We start from the raw sequence: 25052 nt of genomic DNA on the forward strand, positions 1-25052 counted from the left end.
ATGTTATGATCTGTGTTAAGACTTTTCACTCATTGTAATGCTATAGATGTATACGTTTTTATTTAAAGTATATTGCTATGATCTATGTTAGGGATTTTATCTTTTCACAATGGCAAGGTCTTTCCTTTTATGTAATATGAAAATGGTAATCGGGCGATATTCATTAACTCGTATTTTCGATTATATATAATCGGGCGTTTATCATTTATCTTATCTACCAGTTATTGTGAAAAATGGCAAAAGAAAAACTAAGTCAGTTTTCAAAGTAATAATCGATATATAAATATATAAATTACCTACCGTTTATAACGAAAATATATATTAAAAAACCAATTCATTTTTAAAGGAATAACCGGTGGACAATTATATGACTTATCTAACGATTACGATGTAACATGACAACAAAAAATTCAACTCAGTTTCAAAGGAATAATTTATTGATAATCATAGAATTTATCTGTCGATTATGGTGAAAATGTCAACAGAAAAACCTAGAATATTTCAACATACATCATCGGTATATATTCGTACAATTTATCCGCGGATTATGATGATAAATGCCAACAGGAAATTCAAATGTGTTTGAACATGCATATTGGTAGATAAAGTATACAGTTTATTTACCGATTATGCTGAAAAATGTTGACAGAATTACTTAGGAAGTTTGAGTCGCCTTCAAATCAATCTATAATACATACAGATAGCCTAAGGTAACCATTCATAAACATATTGTAAGAACTTATAATCTGAAAGGTAATGTTCTCTAACAAGCAACTAGTAATCCTAAAGACCACATTGAGAGCTATCCTCGGTCTCGTTTAGTTTTAGTACAACTACGACCACCAAGACCATCAATGCCACCATCATCACCTTCATGATTAAGGATATTTCCTTCATTATCAACTATGCTTGTTTAACCCCGAGACCTAGTGGACTTCGTTGTCGGCTTCTTAGGATTTTGAGCATCTTTTTCCCCAAACTAACTTGCATAAGCTTCATTATCAATATTTATCTACTAAGATTACAATATTCAGTACAAAATAACATATGAAATGATTTTATTTCATTTTTTGGAAGAAAATTATTATCACTTTATTTTATTTCTACCTAAAAATAGGCCAAACTGAAAAAACGACTGCAGTCCTTTTCCAGAAACGGAGAGAGTAAATCATGGTCATGTTTCCTTATCATTGCCTAATGCCCTTGTCACACAAAGTAGTATATATTATTACATGCATAGTAACTCCTCGTAAACAGCAAGGTTGCTACAAGGGGTACTTACGCGTTAATGGGTCAATGACTCGCTACCCTCACTCAAATGAAAGAATATATAACGTAAAACAAATAGATATAAAGCAGATAATGAGTTGAGACAGCTGCCCCTGGTGGCCCTGAACTGCTTCCGCCAACAAGGCCGCCATTCTTCGCTGTTAACCCACATGTTAGAACTCCATCCGGTATAGTTTTGATCTTATCTACAGCTTCTGCGAAAACTACACCCATACCCATATGCAAATGAGGCTCAATATGGCAATGGAAAGGCCAAACACCTGGGTTATCTGTCACGAACCTTATCGCTGTCCATCCGTGAGGAAAAATTACCACGGTATTTCTCAACGGCGGGTCATCCAAATTCAAAATTTTGCCATCATTTTCCTCGGAAAATTTCCCATCTCCATAACCCAAAACCCAGAAGTCATGACCATGTAAATGCCATGGATGAACCTCGCTCACATTCGCTGACAATACGTTAGCATTTTGTATGATCACATCAATAGTGATGTTATAATCAAAATTATATAAATTATTTCCGTAAGTCGAGTTAGGATTCACAGGTGGCTGCATGATGTCGTAAGTAGATGGGAAATCCTCTGCCGGTCTTTTACCATCGAAAGCATTTTTCAGTCCGAACTTGAGGGAGCCTATAAGAGGAGTTGTTGGTAGAACTAAGGAGACATTGTTAATGGCCCATTTTATATGACCATTGATTCTATTTTGAGTGTTTAAAAGAACGACTCGACGGTCGAATTTAGTTGGAGGTTTGGGTATGGTGTGCTGATCAGACTTTAATGCAAGAATTTTGTTGGCGAAGGATTTGCCTCCGGCAAAATCGTTCCATCCAGGAGAGGTGGGAGGAGGAGATAAGGGTGTATCTGAAACAGGGTTGGGTTTGTAGTTTAAGATGGTAAGACCAGGTGGAGGAAGAGGAGGTTTTCTTGCTATTTGATATGCTGATATCCAGTAGTTTGTTGATGGATCCTGATTTGTTGTAATAAGAACTGAATACGTATCGCCGGAATAAATGTTGAGGCTATCTACTGACACTGGTTGAATGTAGTTCCCATCAGCTTCCACCAATGTCATGTTATGATTCTGATTCATTTTCAAATTTCAGAAAAAATTAGTTTATTAAGCATCATTGCCAATTAGTTATGTGAGATTGATTCCTTACCCCAATGGCAAAACTTATAGAGGCAAGTGATGTGGTACTTGCAATTCTCACTCTATAAGTCTTGTTTTGATCCACGCTTTGAATGTCGGGTTGGCACTGAGGGGACATTTCAGTATCTGAACACGATGTGGCAGCCGAGTCATTGAGAAACTTGGCCCCCAGGGAGCAGTTATACTGTCCTTTCCCATTAATCAAAATGGACTGTAAAACTTTCATGGATTAGAAATCATTCATATTGTATACGGTACTACTTTAAATAGTAAAAAAAAAGACGACCATATGGTCGAGCGTAAAGGGTTGTGCGGTACCTGGGGTTCGCCAATCCAACGGAAGGGTTTAGACGAGAGACCGACTTCTTGTTCGTGGACGCTCTCGTGCCACCAATCACTCAATAACAAATTGATTTCTCCGTCATATGCAAAAGGTTCCTTCTCTCCATCTGCCACATCAACTACTATCGATCCGTATAATCCAGCTGATCTTTGCATCCCAAAGTGTCCATGGTAGAAATATGTTCCCGCCTTTGCTCATTTCGAAAACAGGAAAAAGAAATAAAAATCAGATTCTATGAATTTAGACCGAAACATTTTTGGAAGACTGCGTTAAATAATTGAAAGATATGTTTCTTTATTACATACCCTGTCGACCGTGAAGTTATAGACAAAACTCTCCCCGACATCGATAGCGCATTGTGAGATGGACGCAGTTCCATCGAACCATGGCGTATTTATCTGTTCATCGGAATTTGCAGCATCATAAGTTTGTAAGCAAACAATTAATCAGAAAATGCAATAACGGGCGGGCCATTTTCATCGCATAGGATGAGAAATAAGGAAGAAGATATACGTACTTGTCTGATGCCGTGCCAGTGGATAACAAGACCTTCAGTTCCAAGTTTGTTAGTGAGATTAACTTGAACTGTATCACCAGCTTTAGCCCTGATTGTAGGACCAGGAAACTTTCCGTTAATACCCATAACCAGATGTTCAACACAGTCTGGTTTCCAATACATGTACTCAACATCCCAATCATAATGCTTAACTTCAGCGGAAGCCATTAAACATATTTGAAATATCAACGGTAACAAAAAGCATAACATCATCATCGCTTTACCCATGTTAGCTAGGATTCTGATGAATACCTCTCTCGTTCTTTGCTCTAATGGAGATTGCCTGAACCAATATATATGAGCTTAAAAACATAGTTTATTCGCAATTGGTAGCGGAATTCACGTGGTCTCGTACTCCACATCGCTGTATCAAATTATTAATACAAGAGTAAGAAAGTAGAAAACAATGTCAAGTGGAGTGTCGAAAACGACATGGGTTGGAGTCTTGAAATTTGTAAACGGATTAAACAAAAGAATTAGGTACTTAGAATCAAAATTTTCTGTTTAGATTTACTGTTTTGGATTCGAGGAAAGGAGAGTCAATCTTCTTATCTCTGCCTAGCTAACCCTGTTATTAGATTAACAGACGTAGGTTTAAACTTTGTTTTTGTTTCCTGCTAATCGGATAGCGTGTTAACACAGGGCCTTAATTATTAGCCATCGCTATTTTATCAGAATTTCCAATGTAGTTCTCTTCAATCATTTGTACTGCGTGATAGAGATTTCAATAGTCAAAGCATTCCTAATCAAATGCTAGAATCATTCCCTAACCACCAATGGATCTTTTATTGGTGCAGAATCACCGATAGTATAAACAATTGTGGTTGTAGGTGAGGAGAATGATTTGATGCTCACAACGTCCTAATCTTAAGCATTGATCACCAACTTAACTAATCAGGTGCGACTGTGACTGTTGTGACTGGACTAAAGTATACCCTCTCCACTTCAGACCAGTTCAAGCGTTCTAAAGTCGTCTTGCATTCTCAAGAAACGTCAGTAAATGCACTATCATAGCTAGACGAGCTTTCTCAAGAAACGTCAACTCTTCTCTTACGATTGTCAATGGATTCTTACAAAACGGTTTATGCCCTTTGAAGACTTCAAAGCGCCGAGTGATATGCATGACTCAGTCGGGATTGCTAGACACTGTTAGGACTATAACCCCCGTTCTAATTGAAGGCGTCTGATATCGCCATGTTAAACCGTGGCAAAATTCATGGGTCTCCTACTCGTCGTGATCTATTCTATCACTCTTGTACCGCACAAAAAATAATAAATGAACGCTGAAATTATAATCAAATTGAATCAAACAACCACCAGCACTGCAATCTGTTTATCGAAAATATATGGGCACTAGACATCCGAATAAAATTTCCGATATGATAATGTGCACATTTCTAAATACTTGCCGCCGTACGGGAACTTCAAAATCCAAGATTTCAAAGTTTAAGCATCACACAATGTAAAACAAAAGTTAGGAAACTACTCACCGTCTCCTCAATGAGTCTAAATACAGACTAACTTCTTGATCCTCTGGAAATGAACGAGCACCTAAACCTGCAAAAAATAAAAATAAAAATAAAACACAACAACACAAAGAAATTTTTTTATAGAGGTCGAAAAAAATTTGTACAGTACATTGTTACTGTCAAACCGTGCTTCTCTGTGAGCGAAATGTACAGCCTTACTTTTTTTTAACAAAATGTACAACCGTCCTAAACAAGTGGAATTTTTTGTCAAGCGACAGCAAGGATTTGTTAGATTTTTTTTTCAATCAATGCACTAAGATCTAGAGATGTCTTGGTACTTCAATTATTTGTAGTAACTTATTGTTGAGATTATTAGTCTCATATTGTATGGGAAATTAAGGTTTATAATCTCTTAGGGCCGCTCCACTCATTGCCAATTGGTTTTGAATTGGATGTCCGTATTCTAACACTTATTGCCCAGTTTTGTTGGATTGCCGATAGAACTTGCTGCTGCTAACAAGCAAGGCAGTTATAATAAATTCACCATCCATAAACCAAATGGGATGCATTTTTCTTCTTACTTCAAGACATGGACAACCATTGAGGCAAAGACCTACATGACCTCAATCAAACTAATTGACAAACATATATCCAACATAAAATAAATAAATAAAAATGAGATTGACTGCTCCCGTTGGTCCTAAATACGATGCCCCTCCTGGACTTAGACTTGGACTTGGTGCAAGAGTGGCTCTGGTGTCTGTAAGGATCATTTTCGCCGTCAACCCGCATTCTAGAACTCCATCAGGTACCGTTTTTATCCGGTTTACAGCCTCTGCAAAAACTACACCCATGCCCATATGCAAATGAGGTTCGATATGGCAATGAAAAGGCCAAACACCTGGATTATCGGTCACAAATCTTATCGCCGTCCACCCGTGAGGGAATAGAACGACATTGTTTCTCAATGGCGGGTTCTCCAGATTCAACTTATTGCTATCACTTGAAAACTTCCCTTCTCCGTAGCCCAATACCCAAAAGTCATGACCATGTAAATGCCATGGGTGAACTTCACTTGTATCCAGTGCCAATGCGTTAGCATTTTGTATAATCACATCGATAGTTTTGCCGTAATCAAACTTATAAACACTACTTCCAGACTTTGAACTAGGATTCGCAGGTGGTTCCATTATGTTGTAATTAGACGGGTAGTTCTCAGCTGGTTTTTCACTATCGAAACCGTTTTGTAATCCGAACTTCAGAGAACCCAATAAAGGTGTTGTTGGTAGGACTAAGGAGACGTTGTTGATGGACCATCTGATATACCCACTGTTATTGCTTTGGGTGTTTAGAAGGAAGAGTCGACGATTGAAACTAGTTGGAGGTTTTGGTATTGTTAACTGATCAGATTGCAAAGCAAGGATTTTGTTGGCGAAGGATTTGCTTTCAGCAAAATCATTCCATTCAGGAGAGCTAGGAAGAGGAGATACGGGTGTATCAACGGGTTTAGATTTGTAGTTTAAGATGGTAAGACCAGGTGGAGGAAGAGGAGGTTTTCTTGCTGTCTGATTTGCTGAGATCCAGTAGTTTGATGGATCTTGATCTGTTGTAATAAGAACTGAATACGTGTCGCCGGAATAAATGTAGAGGCTATCTACTGCCACTGGTTGAATGTAGTTACCATCAGCTTCCACCAATTTCATTGTATGATTCTGAACATAGTTCAAATTTAATTAGTTGAATTCCATATTTTTGCATATTATATAGACTGAGGGTATGCGTAAATCATGGTATGTACAAGCGCTCAGCATATAATGGCACCAATATGAATATCTTACCTCGATGGCAAAATTGAGTGAGGCGAGTGATGTTGTGCTTGCAATCCTGACTCTATATACTTTGTTTGGATGGACACTAAAAACTTCTGGTTTGCACTGCTCATCGATGTCTTTAGAACACAATTTGGAATTCTTGATAGACTTTGCCCCAAATGAGCAACCGAACTGTCCCTTTCCATTCATCAAGATGGACTGTAAAATATCCGAAAACAAAATTTATCCGCAATCAAACAACTATGTGCATATAGAGTAGTTTGTTAATGTCATGTGGATGAAACTCATACCTGAGGCTCCCCAATCCAACGGAAGCGTTTAGACGAAAGACCAACTTCTTGTTTATGGACACTTTGATGATACCAATCACTTAATAATATTGTGATTTCATCGTCATAATCAAAAGGTTCGTTCTGGCCATCTGCCACATCAACGATTATTGATCCATATAATCCAGCTGATCTTTGCATCCCGTAGTGACCATGGTAGAAATACGTTCCTGCCTTGAACCATATTAAAAAGGTAAAAAAGTTCAGGCTCCATCTGATAGAGTTCAAAGGTTCAATTTTAGGAATTCTTGGTAATTTGCATCCTATACATGAGTGTTGTTTATGTTAAAAGCATTTGGAAATGCTGTTCTATATGACTAAATACCTTGTCAACTGTGAAGTTATACAAAAAACTGTCGCCTGGATTAATAGCACACTGTGAGATAGCTGCAGTTCCATCTGCCCATGGTGTTTCGATCTGTTGCATAAGAAAGAGAAGCATATTTTGAAGATTATTTCGTCCATTCTCTAACACCGAGGTTGGGGAGATTTCTACGTTTAGTTACTTGGATATTACAGGTACAATTTTCTTTTAAAATTTGATAATAACCTTTTTTTTATGTGTGTAATAAAATGGTAAAGTGATAGGGTGTGACTTGAGTTCGAAATTTGCACCAAATTTCCAATCAAAAAATATAAAATTGCACCAAGTTGTTAATTGATGGAAAAAAGTACCTTCTTTTTCAAGGAGAAAAAAGAAAGGAATAGTTCTTCTGAAAAACAACTGTTAAAAGAAGAAGAAGAAAAATAGAAAATGGTAGGTACGCTGGTATTCATCTAATGGTCTTAGATTTTCATAACAACCATTTCAATGTTTATAATAGACTCTTATAACGGTTGTTATGTTGTTGTCTAGTACAGTATTAACTATTAAGCAAGACAAGACAAATTCTCGTTATGAAATCATTTTCAAAAAAAGTCTTCAGACCGAAGGGAATGGAAGTGAGACATACTTGTCAAATGAGAGAATATTAACTGCGCTTTTACGCATTAAGACATTATCCTTAATTTGCCTTACTCGTACTAATAGTTTCTTCCAGCTTCCATTAACTTATGACACTACTTTTTACAATTAAAACAAGCACTTACTACTTACTTGTGTGTTCTAAATGCTTTACTTTACCTGCCTGATGCCATGCCAGTGAATGACAACTCCCTCAGTGTGGAGCTTGTTATTGAGCTTAACAAGAATGGTGTCACCAGCTTTAGCTTTGATTGTAGGACCAGGGAACTCACCATTAATACCCATAACCAGACTTTCCACACAATCTGGTTTCCAATACATATACTCGACGTCCCACTCGTAACTTTGAACTTCAGCAGAAGCCATTAAACATGTTTGAAATACTAATGGTATCAGGAAAAGTGCTGATGATACTAGTAAGAATAAGCTACCCATAATGGAGTTTGGACTATGGGTATTCCCACCTTGTTGGAAGCAGTAGTAGTATGTTAGGGCTGGTGATAAGGAGCTTTTTTGATTTGAACAAGACTGGGTATAATACTGATGTATTATACTATAAATTTGTTCTCTCTGTAAATTAACTTTGCAAGGTAACAATTTTTGAGTGGTGTAGAACAAGTATGGCAAGTATTAACCATATCTTATCCTCTGCAGGAATCATGTGCCTTAAAGACGAGCCAGTCAAAAAATTTGGTGTGTTACACGTGATGTCTGGAAGAATCCAAATATGTCCTACCGTTTGTCACTTTGTCTTACAGGTTTATGCATTATGGGAGCCTGATTCTGTGACCATTGTTTCTTGCAAGTGACTGCAAGGTAGAATTGAGCCCAACCCTGCACGACACTAGGATGGTCTTTGGTAACGTTAGGTCTCCATAAGGGAGAAAGCTTGAGGATCTATCCGGTGTTTGTTTTTCTCCCCAACTCATCACTACTCAAAAATGGTTAAATTGTAGGATTATAGAAAACTTTATAATCCAATCAGATATTAAAAGACAACAAACAATTGACACGCCAGAGTCAGATCCTGTGAGGCCTTTCACCGTTTTACCGTTGGCAATTAATTTTCAAGTTTATTTGCAGTTGAGAGGGAAGGCCTCACACCCCGCTAGATTCATTCTGTAGTGGTCTCTTTCTGCAATAAGATGGATGTCTATTGTGCAAAAGGTAGATCTGTTGACTGTAACACAATAATACACAGCACCAATTATTTACTTCTTGACCCCAAAAGAAAAATGTGTCTGGTATTATAACACACAAAATACAGGTCAACTTTCGGCAGTAGGCTAGTCCAGTTACCAGAGTCTACATTTGTGAAACCTGAAAATGCATCTGCCCGTAAAATGAAAACTCAGAACCTTTTAGTATACATGGTACTAACAAGGGTGCCATTGCCACAAGATAAGAATATATGATGATAATTAGATAAATTAACATGAGAATCCGAATCAGAAAAGTTACATTGTTACGCGATAACAAGTTGCAAGACACGTTTCGAGTAATTTTTTCACTGTAACTATATTTTACACAGAATTACTACATTTTATCCTCCAGCACAATTATATTATAAGAAAATATACCTCCCAGCCGTTTCAAAATAGACGTAAACAGAATGACAAATTTTAACACGAGGTGGAATTTGATCCGCCGCTTTACCCATCTTTTCATGAGCAGTTTGTATCATACGCCGCCAGTCCCTGCAACTCTGGACCTTCAAGCCGAGGGTTGTTTTCGAAGCTAACAATGATATGGGGAATCAGTTAGTTTGGTGGTCTTTTTAATCTAACAGAAAGGGCCGTTAACACTTTAAACTAACATAATAATCCAGTAAGTAAAACTGCCGCCAGAGAAATCAAATATCTATAGAAGTTTAAGATTATGTATGCGTACCAGGGATCAAACAATCAAAACTAAAAGTACCAAACTGATTCTTCTTATGGCTATTGCCAATATTTCATGATGATGTGCAGGTTATGGTGTCCAGAAACAACAATTGAACTAGCTAGACATCAAAATCACAACTAGAGATTTCTCAGACCCCACTCTAACTGTGTTCTAGATACTGTCCCCAGTAATCCAGCTGAAGGTCCAACATTAGAAAGGAACTCCACATTCACGGTTCTCCGGCAAACAATGTGGACTGTGTACAGCCCCCAATCCGACACAGGGATGTAGTACACACTTGTGATCAATGTAACTAGATAAATCATCTGGTACCCCTAACCAGAATATAATCAGAACATTATCATGTAACCTTAGTCAATAGTTAGTTGTATTATTAGGAACTTTGATCCTAGGGGTATCCTAGCTTCAGAATCTCACCCCGCTCCTATTTTGCTGTTTGAAACTTTTTTGGGAGGACTTTCTCCAACAACAAAAAAGATTCACTTCAGTAAGCAGATCTAAAATTTTAACCTTTACATTACATCCACGGACCAAGATGTACGCGAGAGAAGGCAATTAGTGTTTTATAGCAGTAAGCTTGCACTGAGCGTAGGCATGCAGCTTTTTTTATTTTTCTCTCATCTGTTATTGTTCAGCTTCTTCTTGTTTTATTCCACTCTCTGAAACGGTATGGTTCGGATCCTAAATAGTAACACTGAGGCCCTAGGAACGCTTAAGCGTGCCCCTACACAAATTGGCCAAACCCTCACCTCACCTAGAGCTTAGCAATTTAGTTAACAGTGACAGATAAGCTTACTGGTGGAAGAAGAATTATAATGTAAAAGGTGAGGCTTTGTTTTTGCGAATAAAAGCAAGGTTGCACATAACATGTTGTGCCAAGGCTAAGAAAGACAACCCAAGAAAACTACCTTGTATCTTGAAATCTGTAAAAATTAGGTATAATTTTAGAGGTAATACAGCCCCAGGAAATGCTGAGACACTAGCTCCTCTATTTGCAAACTACATATGCAATTATTATGGTGATGATAGTGACACCTGAAAAGACTCAAACTTTATCATGTCAACCACCACATATCAAACCCTTATGGGATTTTTGTCAATGCAACTAATACTATCTTCTGGTTTTTCTAGGAGAAGAACATATGCATGTTAAATTTGTAAGTTCACAACCATCCATTAGATTTGAGCATATTACAGGCTTAGAAGAAGCAACAAAACTTGGATGCATTTCCGAGAAACACAGGACCATGACCCAATACACAATGAAACCAGGAGAGTTAAGAATTTGTAAGAACTTACTTGTTCAAGGGAATGTGCTCAAAAGGCCCGGTAGTGGGGATTGTTCCACACAGGTTGTTGTTTGAGACATCACTGAAAGCAGGGCAGGGGACATGTGGGAGTAAATAATGGTTTGGCTTGCCCATATAAAAACTAATCAACAGTATAACTATTTTCAGTAGGAAGAAAATATGAGTTCGATACTTACACAACTTTAAGGCTTGAGATGACACCAAGCTCTCGTGGAATTTGCCCATTCAGCCGATTATCATTAAGTCGTCTATTAAAGAATCATGAATTAGATAAGATTTATGAAAAAACACCCTTGGTCACAGCTCAGGAGAAGTTACAACTAGTAAGGTGATATAACAATGCCCCAAATTTTAATTACAAAGATGGTTCTCATTTCTGAGCCATTAATGAGTCAAACAGGCCAAGAAGCGATGCTAAATGCTTTTTGGAGCAAAAGCAAACACCCAGATGTAAACAGGACAATAATAACAAAGTGGCACTCGACTTACAGGAATACTAAAGACTTAAGTTTCCCCAATGCAGGTGGAATGATCCCAGAAATATTGTTGTTATAGAGATCCAAACTGATTAGGCTCTTCAAGTTTCCCAGCTCCACAGGAATCTTCCCTTGGATGTTGTTCTTGTATAGCTCTCTGCATCAATAAGATATGAGAAAATGAAGTACAAGCTTGATCTCAATGACTTAATTACAACAAAGGGAGTCCCTAGCATGGAAAAGCACATTAAAGACTACACAGATTATCACAGCAGACTACAGAGACTTCAAAAAAAAAATTGGCAAACCAATTTCATCTTATTATGAGTCAGCCATACCAAAGAGAACATACAGAAAAGGGTTACAGAAAGTAAAAGATACATACAAATACTGTAGGCGCGCAAGATTTCCCAGTTCAGGTACCAAATGGCCGGATAAGTTGGAATTGCCAAGGTCCCTGCAGGAAGGTACGATACCATAGTTAGTAAACCCTAAAGGATCCATACCACCGCTGGCAAGAAAAAAAAATGCTCTGATCTCTACATGTGAACATGGATAAACACAAGGGAAAGCAGTACCAGAAAAGTTAATAATGAGCTGTATGAAAAATAAATTGAAAGAAGAAGGCTGAAATGAGAAGTAACAAAATAAATTGCCCTCCATTTAAGTGCAAGAATTACTTGTGAAAAACTAAGAAACTTAGAAGAAGATCATAGTACGTCTATATGAAGGACGCAGGAGTAACTTGAGTTCGGAGTTCCAATAAGGTGGTTAACCTAAGCAGCAAAAAGATTCACTTCTACTACCAATTCATATTCTCTATAATCAACCAGAAAACGCTTAACGGATCTTTTTCTATCTCTAAATCAGTTGCAAAGCTCGAATTGATAGCTCCAAATTACTAGCTACAGGACTCGGTAAATTGATTGTCAGCCATAAAACCAAGGTACCCAAAATAGCTATATGCATCAGTATATATCGAAATTACTTCATGGTTATCTTAGGCAGGTTGTGTCACAACACACACAAGCACAATTATTCACGCAAAGAACAATACAATAACTTAAAAAAATTCTCAGCAGACTGATAGAATATCCAAATGCCCAAAAAAAATAAAATGTAACACCGAATTATATAAACTAATAATCCTACATAATAGTCCTACAAACCACAAATTCGACAATTTCAGTTCCAATTTATCAATTATCGGTACAATAAACGGATGCAAATTAAACTAGGGTTTCAAATACTATCTACTAGAGCTTAAAATGAAATGAACAGAGAAAAACAAAAAATCAGAAAAATTGATATAACGAAATAGAAAAATAAAGAAAGAGGAAGGAAATCTCACACTCTGGTGACATGATTATCTTGATCACAAGTGATGTGAAACCAAGTACAAGGGGTAACAAGAGTAGGATCCCAACTCTGAAGAACATTATCAGGATCTGATAAACTTCGTCGAAGCGTATATAAAGCGTCACCTTCAGAGTTAGCAGATATTAAGGGTAGTAAACTTAGGGTTAGGGTTAAGGTAAAGAAAATGAATTCCACGCTTATACCCATAGCCATATCTTCTTCTTCTGAAAAAATATTCTTTGATTTAGGTTTTTCTCTTTATTAAAAGACTTTTTTGTGTCTCTTATCTGTACTAACCTAGTTTAAGTTCTTCTTCTTTTTCTTCTCTCTGTCTGTTCGTGTGTTGTGTTTTTGTCTGTGTTTCCTAGAAAGAGTGAGAAAGAGGGGAAATAAAGAAGGAAGAGGCGAAGAATGAGAGATCGGTCTTGGAAATAACAGAGTAAAACATGGGCGGTCTTTTTAAACTGTTTTATTTTTCATCAGTAAAATAATTTCTAATTTGTTAATCAGTAATACACCATATATCCGGTGTTCGCTACTTTATTTTTTGATTTGCTTACAATTTAATTCACTAGGCATCTCCAGTCGGATCTCTGTCTTAAAATAAGGGAAATAGGTTTTTAAGGGACCAAATTTTGGTTTAAGTATGGGTAAACAAATCACCGGTTAAGCATGGGACCGAATAAATCACCGGCTGGTTTTCTGTTTTTTATTCAAAAATGGTAAAATTTATTATTTATTCAAAAATGGTAAAATTTACTATTAAAAATAGTGAAATTCATAAAGCGGCCAAAATCATTAAGAAAATTGCAAAAGAAAATTGCTAACCTGAGTTAAAGATTACAGAACGGCATCTTGCCAATTTCTGATGCCATTAACCCGGAATGCCATTAAAAATAGTGAATTTTGCGGCCACTAACCGATAGAAAAGTAAGCATTTAACATCATCAGTTATTCTTTCAACCGGCCTATAATTACCCATGAAAGTTTTTATATTCTCTCTGACCAGATTGTCCACCATATCGTAAATGGAATCAAGTGCCAAAGTTGCCATTTTTTAAACTCTTTTCTTCCTTCTTCTCCATTTTCAAATGAAACTTTTGACCGAGCTGGGAAAATCATCTGTACTCCAAAACAGTTTAAGAAGTAATTCCATATCGCTAAGACCTCCACACAATGTAGAAAAATGTGATTATTTAATCCAGCTGCTCTTTTGAATAAAATGTTACAATTGATTGCAAGAATATTCTTCAACTTATCTAATGTCGGGCCTGCATTATAACATTGAGACCAAGTGAAAAATACCACCTTTTGTGGGATTCTAGGGTTCCATAATATCTTGTGAGGAAAAGCCAAATACCGTCCCTCCTCAAGCTGAATATAGCAACTAGATACAGAAAAACAATTTGCGGGCCTCCAAATTTTACGGGTCTGTCAGAAACATCAGTAAATGAACTAGGATATTGCAATGAAGAAAGAAGTTTTGTAATCTTAGTTACCTCATTATTCTTCAACACTCTAGAAAAATTAAAATTCCATGTTGCCAACCCATTAGAGTAGGATATCATATTTTAATTGTTGCATATTTGTTCTGAACAACTTGTATGATGCAAGGAAAGAGATGCTTAATTGTTGATTATTAACCCAATAGTCATCCCAAAATTGGCAACGATCACCACTCTGCACTTGAATAGTTGTGTTCTGCATCACAAAATCCTTGCATTTTAAAATTTCAACCTATAGGCTCTTACCAACTAATTTGTTATACGACATGGATGAAAATCATTTTCATTATTACTGTCTGGTTTTAAAACTGTCAATTTCTTCTTCTTTTTTATAAATATTGAATCGTATGATCGTGAATCTAATATTCATGATAAATATCAAAATATATCGGGTTCTTAGAAAGGACTCTTGTAACTGACCGTGGACCAAATACGTTATTTCCCCTTTTCTCTCTTTTCTCTCACTCTAGTACAGAGCGATTCCCGGCGAGAAGAACATTTTTTTTCGACGTTAGCTTTCGGCTCAGATCTACTTCTTTTGAAGTAGATCTGAGCAGTAGTAGAGTTTAGGTTTAGATTCAGTGTTTTATTTATTATTTTCTTAGATTTAGAAGTTAAGGTTTTCAATTTTCTCTTGATTTTACCTTTTTCCGGTGAGATCTTCTTCCTGCCGTCCAGTAGTTTGATTGCACCTTCATGGTGTTTCTGTATACGTTTCTCCAACATCAATCTCCGGTCACCTGTATATGAAGCTTTTCGTTCAAGAATGAAACTAAAAAAGTCATGTTTTAATGGAGTATCTCTTTCAAAAGAAGACATCTTATCAAATGGTCAGAATATGTCTAGAAGACCATCCTCTGCCGATTTAATCGGTTCTTCCATACTTGTAATTTGTCGATTTTCGGTGTTTCTTCTCTTCCTCTTGTCGAAACACTCGGCCTTGTATGTTTTACAGTATGTTCATTTTGTTCTTCAATGGTTTCTTGATGTTCTTAACCATCTTGTAATCATGGTTTGCTATCAATGAATGAAAACTTTTTATCATAAAAAAAACAAACTCATTCTGACTTGTTCGAGTGAAAATTCAAAATTGTGAATGCCATCGTTTTTTAAATATATGTGTTGAATTAATCGCGACTTGTAGAATCTAAGAAACCATAACCCACGGTCGTGGATATTAGCAATAATGTAAGTCCACCCTTCTCGTAAATAGATAGGGTGTATGTTGAAAAGAAAAATACGGGATTTATTAAACTATACTCTACATTTTTTTATAACTTATATCTTCACATTGTCGCTCTTACCAGTATTGTTCGCTTTCTCCTGTTAGTTCGTCCTTCATACTAAAATAAAAAAATCGTAACTGAGACACTAACTATATATTTTTGTGCATGTCAAGCTTGTACATGTTTTGTTTTATTTATGCAAATTGTTTGCACCTTTGTTGCTTTCATACTATCTTTATATTTCTTATATTTATTTTCGTGATTATTATCATCTTTTCTTACTGAATTATCAAATTCGTTATTATTGTTATTGCCAATGCTCATATTGTTCTTTGTTTGGTTGCTAAAAGTGATTACTCAATGATTATTAGAAGCAAGTAACACAATTTTAAACCTAAGATTGGTTTTAGCAAGTATCCCGTTCATCTTACCTTTACTTGCCCTATATATTGCCGTTACTTTTATTACTCAAGTTAACGACGATCCAAAATGGAGGACTGCTATGAATAACGCATTTGCTGCTCTTGTATCTGCCAATACTCGGGATTTAGTTTCATATCAACCTTATTACAACTTGGTTTGATTCAAGTGGGTCTTTAGTGCTAAGCATTGCCTGGTTGAACCCACAGGCATTAGTATGTTAAGCTTGGAATGTCAAATTTAGATGTCAAAACTATACGGTTGACTTGCACTACTAAAGTCAAATTCAATATTAGGTTATACTTAGGTTGTAGAGGTGAACGGGGGAAGAAAACAACTTCCAATTACTTATGAAGACTGAAGAACGCACGAAGACATCTGTTAAACGGGTTAATAATTGAAGATGGTTTTCCTACCTATGATTTTTCCCCTCTATATTGAATAATAAAATCATGACTTTTATAAGGTAGACTTGATCATTGATGTGGTCCAAGTGTCCAAAGGAATTCTCTAGGAAAATTGGGTTTTACTTTTCTCTTTAGAAATTCTGAAAACAAGTTCTCTTAGTTTTGTAAACCGAAGGACAAACAACAAAGAACGGTGTTCTGTTTTTTTATTTGATGAGGTTTCAAGAATAGATGAAGGTTTTGAAAACTGGAGCATAAAAGCATTTTTGCTTTTTCCTGTTGAGGTTTAGAAAATTGCTCTTTTAGATTTCAAAAATCAAAGTATTTTCGTCTTTTCCTGTTAAGGTTTCGAAAATAGTTCTTATTGTTTTGAAAAAGTGAAGCATGAATTATTCCTGCGACAACTGTGTTTTTCTAAACCAATATGGGTATTTGGAAAACTATGGCCATAACGCCACTAAAAGTTATTTTTTTCATGCTTCAATTATATTCATTTACACACAATGCTAAACTTTCAACATATTTCTCTAAGACAAACTTGGATGATTTGGAGAAGTTTGAAAAGGATTCCACTTCCACTCAAGGTATATTTCATCTTGTTTTAACAAGTATGCAACTCAATTAGTTGCAATTAATAGTAGTTATACTTTAGCTAAGTAAAAATTGTCTTTCACAGCTAAACTAGAATATTAATATTTAAGAATAATTACTAATGTTACACTTAGCACAAGCATTTATGCGTAGCACGTGCCATAATCACAAATATCCTTATTAATGAAGATGCATCATATGCAAGTAGCTGAAACAGTGGTAAATCTAGTGGAGATCTTAAACATCGATTGAGCTTAGATTTTTTGAAATTTTTATTTTAGAAAATATATCTAATTAATAAGTGATAAGATACGTAAATATCAGTATTGTACCTATACATAGGTAGAAGAAAAACTTGTGTCAAGGAAGAACCAACACAACATGTTCAGAATCCTAAAAGACAAAATCTTTCTAAGATGTAACTTTTTGTTTATTGTTGAATCTACTCTTATGATATAAGACCACTCAAAAACAAACTAGAAAATTAATCAGGTATTGCTAGTAATTTAGGAACAGAAAGATAAAACTTGCATAGACGTATCACCAAATTCATAATTTGAGGAATCTTTGTAAAGTTATTACAAATCGTTTTAGGGAATCCAACTAGACTTGTAAAATGGGATTCAATTAAATCTGCATAAAGGTATCGAGCACAATAACCATGATAATTGAATTAGGTATGATTTGAACTAAGTTTCGCCTAACATATTTCATGGTCGTTTGGTGGTAATCATAAAGCAATTTTAGTCATATGGTTATAAGTTGGGAAGCAATAGGCTTCTCGACAGATTAGGAGCAACTTCTTCGCCAGCAACGAACATCTATTAGGATATTCATAGTAGTGGTTGTAGGCGCAGGGATAGTGCATAAGTGGGGTAGATGGAAGGGTGTTATTCCATCTCAACTACACTAGAATGAAGTTTCATAAAAGGCAAGAGTGTAGCGACTTAATTCAGTGAGTATTTAAATCTGAACGAGGTCCTAGAGCTTTTTTATGTACATTGTAGTATTTTTTGCATAATGGTGTTTTATCTTTATAACTAAAGTAAATGAATTAATATTTGCACATATTGTAATTAAAATTAAGATCTTCTCTTAGTCTAATAAGATCATTTACATAGTGTGTTTGTATAGGTTTAAGCGAATAAAATACATTGGGTACTCAGTACTTTCTCCCTTCCATTTATAATCAAATAACTTTTAAATTATTCCCTGGACAAATAAAAATAAATAAATAATAATAATAGTGCTAACAGATTTCACCAACAACCTATGAAACTTTTATCCTGTTTTTTTTTTCACAACACTTTTTACTAGGATATTACTCAACTGAATGTAATTAAGTAATGCGTTTCTTGGTGGTGATCTTATTGGGGATGTTTATATAACACAACCTCTTGGTTCTCAAGCTGCTGCAAATCCCAATTTTTTGAGTAAACTTCATAAATTTGTTTATGGTGCTAAATAATCTTCAAGGCCTTGACATACCAAGTTTCATGGTGTTTTCGAATTTTAAGTATTTACGGCTTCACATGATGGCTCCTCCTTTATATAATTGTTCAGAAGAAACAATATAAGTTATCATTATCTTAATATCACTGGTAATTCTATATCCCTGTGCTTATTTATTATTTAATAATTATAAATTTATTTTTTTGGTCTGAATTTAGGATACCATATTACTTATTGTTGAAGTAAAAATGAAGTCAAATCATCTACTTTAATTCTGATATAAGTATGTTATTAATCTTCTAAATAAAATGGGTACGTTTGGAGCCACGACTTGCTCTGCTTCTTGGCTAGCTAATTTCAAGCTTAGTAAGGATATCAAGGGGTTTCCTTTCTGGTCTCACTTATGATAGAACTTCTAGTTGGTGCTCTTATCTTATATCTTATATAAATAAAACTTAGACATATCTTTCTCTCAATCAGGTTTGTCAGTATATGCAACGTCACATCTCATCTTATAGCTCCAAAGTGAATATTAAGATATATAAAGGAGCATCAGATATGGCATTCATTGTTAGAGCATTGCTCGGTCGAACTCGCATGCGTTGCTATCTCAAGCATATTTGTCAATGTTAGTGATCAAAACTATAAGTCTTGATTTCTAGCCTATTTATAGATGTATCGGACTAGGACATAGATAGTGTAGTTGAGCTTAGATCTCTCAACGTTTATCTCTTGAAGACGAAGAACTACTAAGGGGAGCTTGTGGAACTTCTTCGACAAAGGGTATGTGGAGACTTGAACTCATCTATCACTTGGAAAGTTTATTTCTACTATCTCCTATATTGAGACATAAGTCGTGTTAAGATATAGTTTTCTCTACACACATTTGAGATTTCAAGTTGAGTATATCTCGCTTACATATTTCTCGAAATATGTGTTGGTAAGCTTTCACTTCGACCAAGTTCATCTTATATCATGAGAAAATTGTCGAGTAACATCTTACATGGTTTGTGTGATACAATCATTTGATGTAGGCTTGGAATGTTTCGATAATGATTATTTCAATATCTTGAAAATTGCTTTGATGCTAATAGTGTGTGAAAACGGCTATTGTCATTATAGAAGAATGTTTCAATGATTGAAATAAAGAGTTGATGATGTGACCATATTTGGATATAAGCATATATAGTGTGTTCTCACATTAGTGTATAAACACATAAACCGGAAGCCAAGAGTATGCATATGTGTGTATACAAAATTGGTGAAGGAGACAGGTTAAGTATGTGTACCCATACGCATATTGGCGGAAGTTTTCGAACCAAAAATATCTGCTGAGTTCGGGAATTACAAGCTCCTAAACTAGTCACCTTAAGTATGCGTACCCGTACGCATACTGGCGGAAGTTTTCGAACCGAAAATTTCTGCTGAGTTTGGAAACTTAACAAACTCAAAATCTGGTTGCTTAAGTACGGATACCCGTATGCATACTTAAGTTGGTTACCTTGTTAAATCGGTCAGTTCATGGACTTAAACATTTAAATCGTAAGGAATGCAATCTTTGCAAATCGTGGCTATAATGTTCATGATTGATTCAAGTGAATCAAACCGATTTGGTTTCAATTGTGTTTTCTAAACAATTGAACAACTCTTTAACTAGTTTCATTTGAGTCATTTGAACTAGTTATGGTTAAGATGAATAAGGTTGATATGAGAGTAATCATATGGCTAATCTCGGTTAACTATTTGTGAACCAACCTGGTGTACACGTTTAGGTACGGTTACATAAACCTAAATGAGGGTACATTTCATTTGTTTGTAACAAGCTAAGTTCGATCTAACGGTTGAAAGATATTAACTTGGTTGAATCAGGTTTTTTATCTAACGGTGAATATTGAATGCTTTGTTACCAAGGTAACTTGGATTGCAAACCCTGATTTGAAAACTATATAAAGGAGAACTCTAGCAACTGGGAAAACTAATCCCCACACCTCCTGTGTGTTACTAGTTGCATAACTAGAGTCGATTCTCCTTTAACCTTAGGTTTCTCTCGAGACCCTGTAGGTTAACGACTTGAAGACTTCATTGGGATTGTGAAGCCAGACCCAACTATTATCTTTGTAGTTGTGTGATCTGATCTTGATGTTTCTATCGTGTAGAGTGCAATTGAAATAACTGGATCGAGATTTTATATCTCCAATAGGCAAGATAGAAAAGTAATCACAAACAAACTTCGTCTCATCATTTTTGATTCCATAATAACTTGTTTCGCTAGTCGATTAAGTTTATTGTGAGGTGATTGATAATACTAGGATGTTCTTCGGGAATATAAGTTCGGTTTATCAATTGGTTCCTGTTCACCTTGATTTATCAAAAGACGGAACAAAAACTCTTGGGTAGTTTTGTGGGAGACAAATTTATTCAATCATATAGACTTTTCTGTGTGAGACAGATTTGTCTATCAAGTCTTAGACTTTGGGTCGTAGCAACTCTTAGTTGTGGGTGAGATCGGCTAAGGGAATCAAGTGCGTAGTATCCTGCTGGGATCAGAGACGTAAGGAGAGCAACTGTACCTTGAATCAGTGTGAGATTGATTAGGGTTCAACTACACTCCAGTCCGAAGTTAATTGGTATTAGGCTAGTGTCTGTAGCGGCTTAATACAGTGTGGTTTTCAATCTGGACTAGGTCCCGGGGTTTTTCTGCATTTGCGGTTTCCTCGTTAACAAAATTCTGGTGTCTGTGTTATTTCTTTTCCGCATTATATTTTGTTATATAATTAAAATATCACAGGTTGTGCGTTAAGATCAATCAATTAGAATATCCAACCTTGGGTTGTTGATTTACATTGATTGGCACTTGAACATTGGTCTTCGGTACCATTCAAGTTACTGTTTTTATTCAATCAGGCTCGCAGATTTCTGTTTGCTGATTGCAGATTGAGTTAAGAGTTAGAGATATTAAACTCTTTGATATACTTCATTCTAGATTGAGTCTGACTGCCTAGTTGATTCTCTAGAAAGTGTATTGGAATAAGTCCTCTCAGATTTCCAAACGAATTGTTGGGTGTGGTTGTTAGACCCCCGCATTTTCATTCATCCTTATTGGTTTTCAATGGCTTTAAAAATTCAGATTAAGCTAGTTCTCTTAATGAAAGAGATCCATGAATTGATTTAGTATTTTTGTTGGCCCTAGCCATATTCTAAAAAATAGCATACTATGACCATAAATTCAAATGAAGAAGAGTATAGTTTTTTTGGCAGGTTCTATAATTGAACTTTTTCGGGTTTGTCAACTTTTAGAAGATCTTTGTATCTTCTTGTCTTTATGACAACCAAAGTTCGATTTTCTTCGGCTTCAGAAATCCAATTTTCCGCAACATGATAAAACATCTTAGTATTGGTTTAAAATTGTCATAACCGTGTCGCTTGCTCATGATGATTGTCATCAACCTCCTTTATATAGCGACGTTTAATAGCAAATGATGACCGTTTTTAGGACTATTTTCACCCATGCTATAGCCGTATTTATATTGATCAACTTTGAGATTTTTTCCTCCTAAAAGTATTTTAAAATAAGCTTTTCATAATCGTTTTATGTGATAATACATATCCTAACATATATTTAAAATTATAATTATAATTAAAATACGTAAATGTTATGATGCTTATTATATAGAAGGAAAATGAAGGTTTACAAACGCGATTTTTCTCTATATAACGTATTTTTTAACTGAAACATGCTCAAACTCGTCAAGTTAACACCGTACCTAGGTCATGATCCGTTCTTCGAAAATTTCTAACAAGAGTGTGAACACAGAAGTAACGAGGATATGTTCGTGTTTACAACCAATGTTCGCAGTTGAGTGAAATACAACAGTTCAAATATGTATAAATACGAAGAAAGTGAGGTAGAGATATCAACAATACTCATTGGTTCCTCTATCATGCATGAGCGTGCCATTCTATTCATAGTAGATAGATGGACCAACGTGCAATACGGCAATCAAAGAATATAAGTGCGAGTATAAGAAAATAAGTGCAAAAAAGTAAATAAGACAATGATTTACGTGGTTCAGCACGAAGGCCTACGTTCACGGGGTATTGGGAGTTCTTAATATGGATAGAATGAGGTTCCAGATCTTAGTCAAGTGACTCTGAGTAGGGAAAGAAGGATGAATTACATTGTTTACACTCATACATATTTCTTTCTCTCTCTCTTAAGATTATTTTTCTCCTCTAAAATTGTTGATCCCTCTTTCCTTGGCTGAGTCTTCTATTTACACATTATCGTGTGGGTCCCCCTTATCTTCACAGCTGTATCATTATCCTTGATTCTCGAGCCACACCCGCTGGTATATGTCGTGATGTTCCGAAGACTTCCAACGATCTTGTATTGTCACGCAGATCCGCCTCTCATCAACATTTAATGCGGGCAGATAAATAATCTCACGGGTGTAGATGGCTATTAATGCGGTTGTCTTATCCACGTCAGTTGGACTGCATCTCCTCCGTCCATTTTGAATTCTTCTCGGGACAGGGTAAAGTGTGATTTATGGGATGCTATTGTGCTTCGCAAGTGGTACAACATCTATACTCTGTGATTCTTTGTCCGTCCGATTGAGTCTTTAATGGCCTCGTGGCTGATGATGACCCAAAACCACTGATGCTGCTTGGGTATATCGTGCGTCATATCAATTTGATATCCCACAATGATATGGGGTCCACGTGATTGTATTACAGGACACGTGGGCGGTGGTGATCATGTACTTACAAAGAGAATGGATGAGCCAACAAATTTCTGTCTCCAGGGGCGGGTCTACACCAAGGCCACTTTGATTCAAGGCATTTGCCCAAAACTAATTCGGAAAATGGGTCATTTGTCCAAATATTTTTAAAACATGGTTCTAATGGACGAGTAAAAATTAGTATGGGTAAAATGAACACCAAAAAAATAGCAAGAATGAAACTGGATTCATCTGGCTTAAACTTAAAAAAGAGCGAGGATGAAACTGGATGCATCCTGATGTAAATTAAAAATAAGAAAAAGTATTTGAAAATGGGTAGGATGAAATTATTTACATCCTGGATATTTTTACATTCTCCTCCATTTAAACAGTATCAAATTTTACATGTCTTTTTCATCCATAAATTGTTGATTTTGGTCTTTTTAACCAATTTTGTGAAAATAATTTTTTTTAGACCAAAATAGTAATGTATCTTAGCTATTCAAATTAAATCCATGTTAAATTAGCCCGGCGAGATTGGGGTATACTCAAACTAATTGGGGTATACCCAATAAGACAAAATCTGGTCATTATGAAGTAAAACCAAGCCACCCCTTAACCTTGTATTTTCTAAATGGCTAATATGCCCTTGTTTAATTAACACTAAAAATTCTGATTAGGTTAATTAATTGAGTTTAGATTGATTGGATATATTAAAACTTAGGAATTGAAGTTATGAAATTTTGTTTTTGATTGAACTTTTGTGGGATGATTTTTGATGAGATTTTTTTTTTTGAGAATATCTCTTGCAACGAAAATGAAGTACACAACCGAAACACTTCTAAAAGGTGATTGCAAATCTATTGTATGAAATCATACTCAAAATCAAAGATAAAAATCCACACTTTCAGTTATGAAAGTATGACCGGCATGATCTTCATTCGTCGACCTTGCCGACTTTATTTTTTTTGACACACAGGAGACGACAGAAAAAAATTATTGGTCGGCAAGGACTTCAAAAAATACCCTGCCGGCTATTGAGAAAAATGTATTAGTCGACAAGGTTTTCAAAAAATACCCTGCCGCTGTTAAAAGTTTTTATTAGTCGGCAAGGTCTTCAAAAAATACCCTGCCGGCTGTTGAAAAAGAATTGTTGATCGGCAAGATCTTCAAAAAATACCCTGCCGGCTGTTGAAAAAATTTGCAGTCGCCATGGTTGTTATGAAAAGTCCGCAAGATCTTCAAAAAATACCTTGCCGGTTGTTGAAAAAATTTACAGTCCCATGGCTGTTATGAAAAGTCGGCAAGATATGCATGTTGCGACCTTGGTGACCAAAAACACAAAAATCATAAATTTTAATTTCTAACCTAATATAAGGTATCTGAGATTGGTATTATTTTGTACACAATCTCAAACTGAGTATGTACATACTCGATTTGAGATTGGGTACAAAATAATACCCAATCTCAAAACCCATATGATCCATTTTTTTTATCTCATCATGTATGATTAGAGTGATTAGAGTTTTGGGGAAAAAAATTTGAAACTTTTTTTTAGAATGGATTCAGACGGCAAGGTTTTGGGGGACAATTTGGTCTTTTAACACCTTTTAGACACCCCTTAACACACTAGGTTGGATGGCTTTAAATTTTGTATATTCCAATTAATCTGGGTTTACCCCAATCAAGCCACGTAAATTAGCTATCAAAAAAAAAATCAGGTTAAACTGTTTCAAAGCCAGGGT

The 25052-nt window shown here is 35.7% G+C and overlaps 3 protein-coding genes across 3 annotated transcripts; all 3 read right to left on the reverse strand.

Annotated features, from left to right (window-relative positions):
* Positions 1–1159: 1159 nt before the first annotated feature.
* On the reverse strand, positions 1160–3586 carry LOC113311038 (L-ascorbate oxidase-like). The gene is made up of 5 exons (XM_026559885.1): positions 3303–3586; positions 3091–3183; positions 2761–2973; positions 2453–2653; positions 1160–2373 (listed from the first exon to the last, which is right to left on the reverse strand). The coding sequence occupies exons 1-5, from the start codon at positions 3567–3569 to the stop codon at positions 1315–1317; spliced, it is 1833 nt and encodes a 610-aa protein (XP_026415670.1). The 5' UTR covers positions 3570–3586; the 3' UTR covers positions 1160–1314.
* Positions 3587–5318: 1732 nt separating this feature from the next.
* LOC113311037 (L-ascorbate oxidase-like) lies at positions 5319–8447 on the reverse strand. The gene is made up of 5 exons (XM_026559884.1): positions 8095–8447; positions 7297–7389; positions 6933–7145; positions 6649–6840; positions 5319–6522 (listed from the first exon to the last, which is right to left on the reverse strand). The coding sequence occupies exons 1-5, from the start codon at positions 8368–8370 to the stop codon at positions 5443–5445; spliced, it is 1854 nt and encodes a 617-aa protein (XP_026415669.1). The 5' UTR covers positions 8371–8447; the 3' UTR covers positions 5319–5442.
* Positions 8448–9326: 879 nt separating this feature from the next.
* Positions 9327–13432, reverse strand: LOC113310909 (leucine-rich repeat protein 1-like). Its single transcript, XM_026559729.1, has 6 exons — positions 12978–13432; positions 12012–12083; positions 11640–11783; positions 11327–11398; positions 11140–11211; positions 9327–9672 (listed from the first exon to the last, which is right to left on the reverse strand). The coding sequence occupies exons 1-6, from the start codon at positions 13196–13198 to the stop codon at positions 9600–9602; spliced, it is 654 nt and encodes a 217-aa protein (XP_026415514.1). The 5' UTR covers positions 13199–13432; the 3' UTR covers positions 9327–9599.
* Between the last annotated feature and the right edge of the window lie 11620 nt (positions 13433–25052).

This window comes from Papaver somniferum, chromosome 9, assembly GCF_003573695.1.
Source record: "Papaver somniferum cultivar HN1 chromosome 9, ASM357369v1, whole genome shotgun sequence".
NCBI lineage: Eukaryota > Viridiplantae > Streptophyta > Magnoliopsida > Ranunculales > Papaveraceae > Papaver > Papaver somniferum.

Bases quoted from the DNA above. Each gene is read 5' to 3' on its own strand.
- LOC113311037 (XM_026559884.1), bottom strand. From the start codon at position 8,370: ATGGGTAGCTTATTCTTACTAGTATCATCAGCACTTTTCCTGATACCA. The intron at 7,146-7,296 runs GTATTTAGTCAT...ATATGGTTCAAG, and splicing joins ATAACTTCACAGTTGACAAG to GCAGGAACGTATTTCTACCA. The intron at 6,841-6,932 runs GTATGAGTTTCA...GATATTTTACAG, and splicing joins GTTGGATTGGGGAGCCTCAG to TCCATCTTGATGAATGGAAA.
- LOC113310909 (XM_026559729.1), bottom strand. From the start codon at position 13,198: ATGGCTATGGGTATAAGCGTGGAATTCATTTTCTTTACCTTAACCCTA. The intron at 11,784-12,011 runs GTATGTATCTTT...TTATTGATGCAG, and splicing joins CTTGCGCGCCTACAGTATTT to AGAGCTATACAAGAACAACA. The intron at 9,673-11,139 runs GTAAGTTCTTAC...TATCATTGTTAG, and splicing joins GAGCACATTCCCTTGAACAA to CTTCGAAAACAACCCTCGGC.
- LOC113311038 (XM_026559885.1), bottom strand. From the start codon at position 3,569: ATGGGTAAAGCGATGATGATGTTATGCTTTTTGTTACCGTTGATATTT. The intron at 2,654-2,760 runs GTACCGCACAAC...AAAGTTTTACAG, and splicing joins GTTGGATTGGCGAACCCCAG to TCCATTTTGATTAATGGGAA. The intron at 2,374-2,452 runs GTAAGGAATCAA...AAAATGAATCAG, and splicing joins CTATAAGTTTTGCCATTGGG to AATCATAACATGACATTGGT.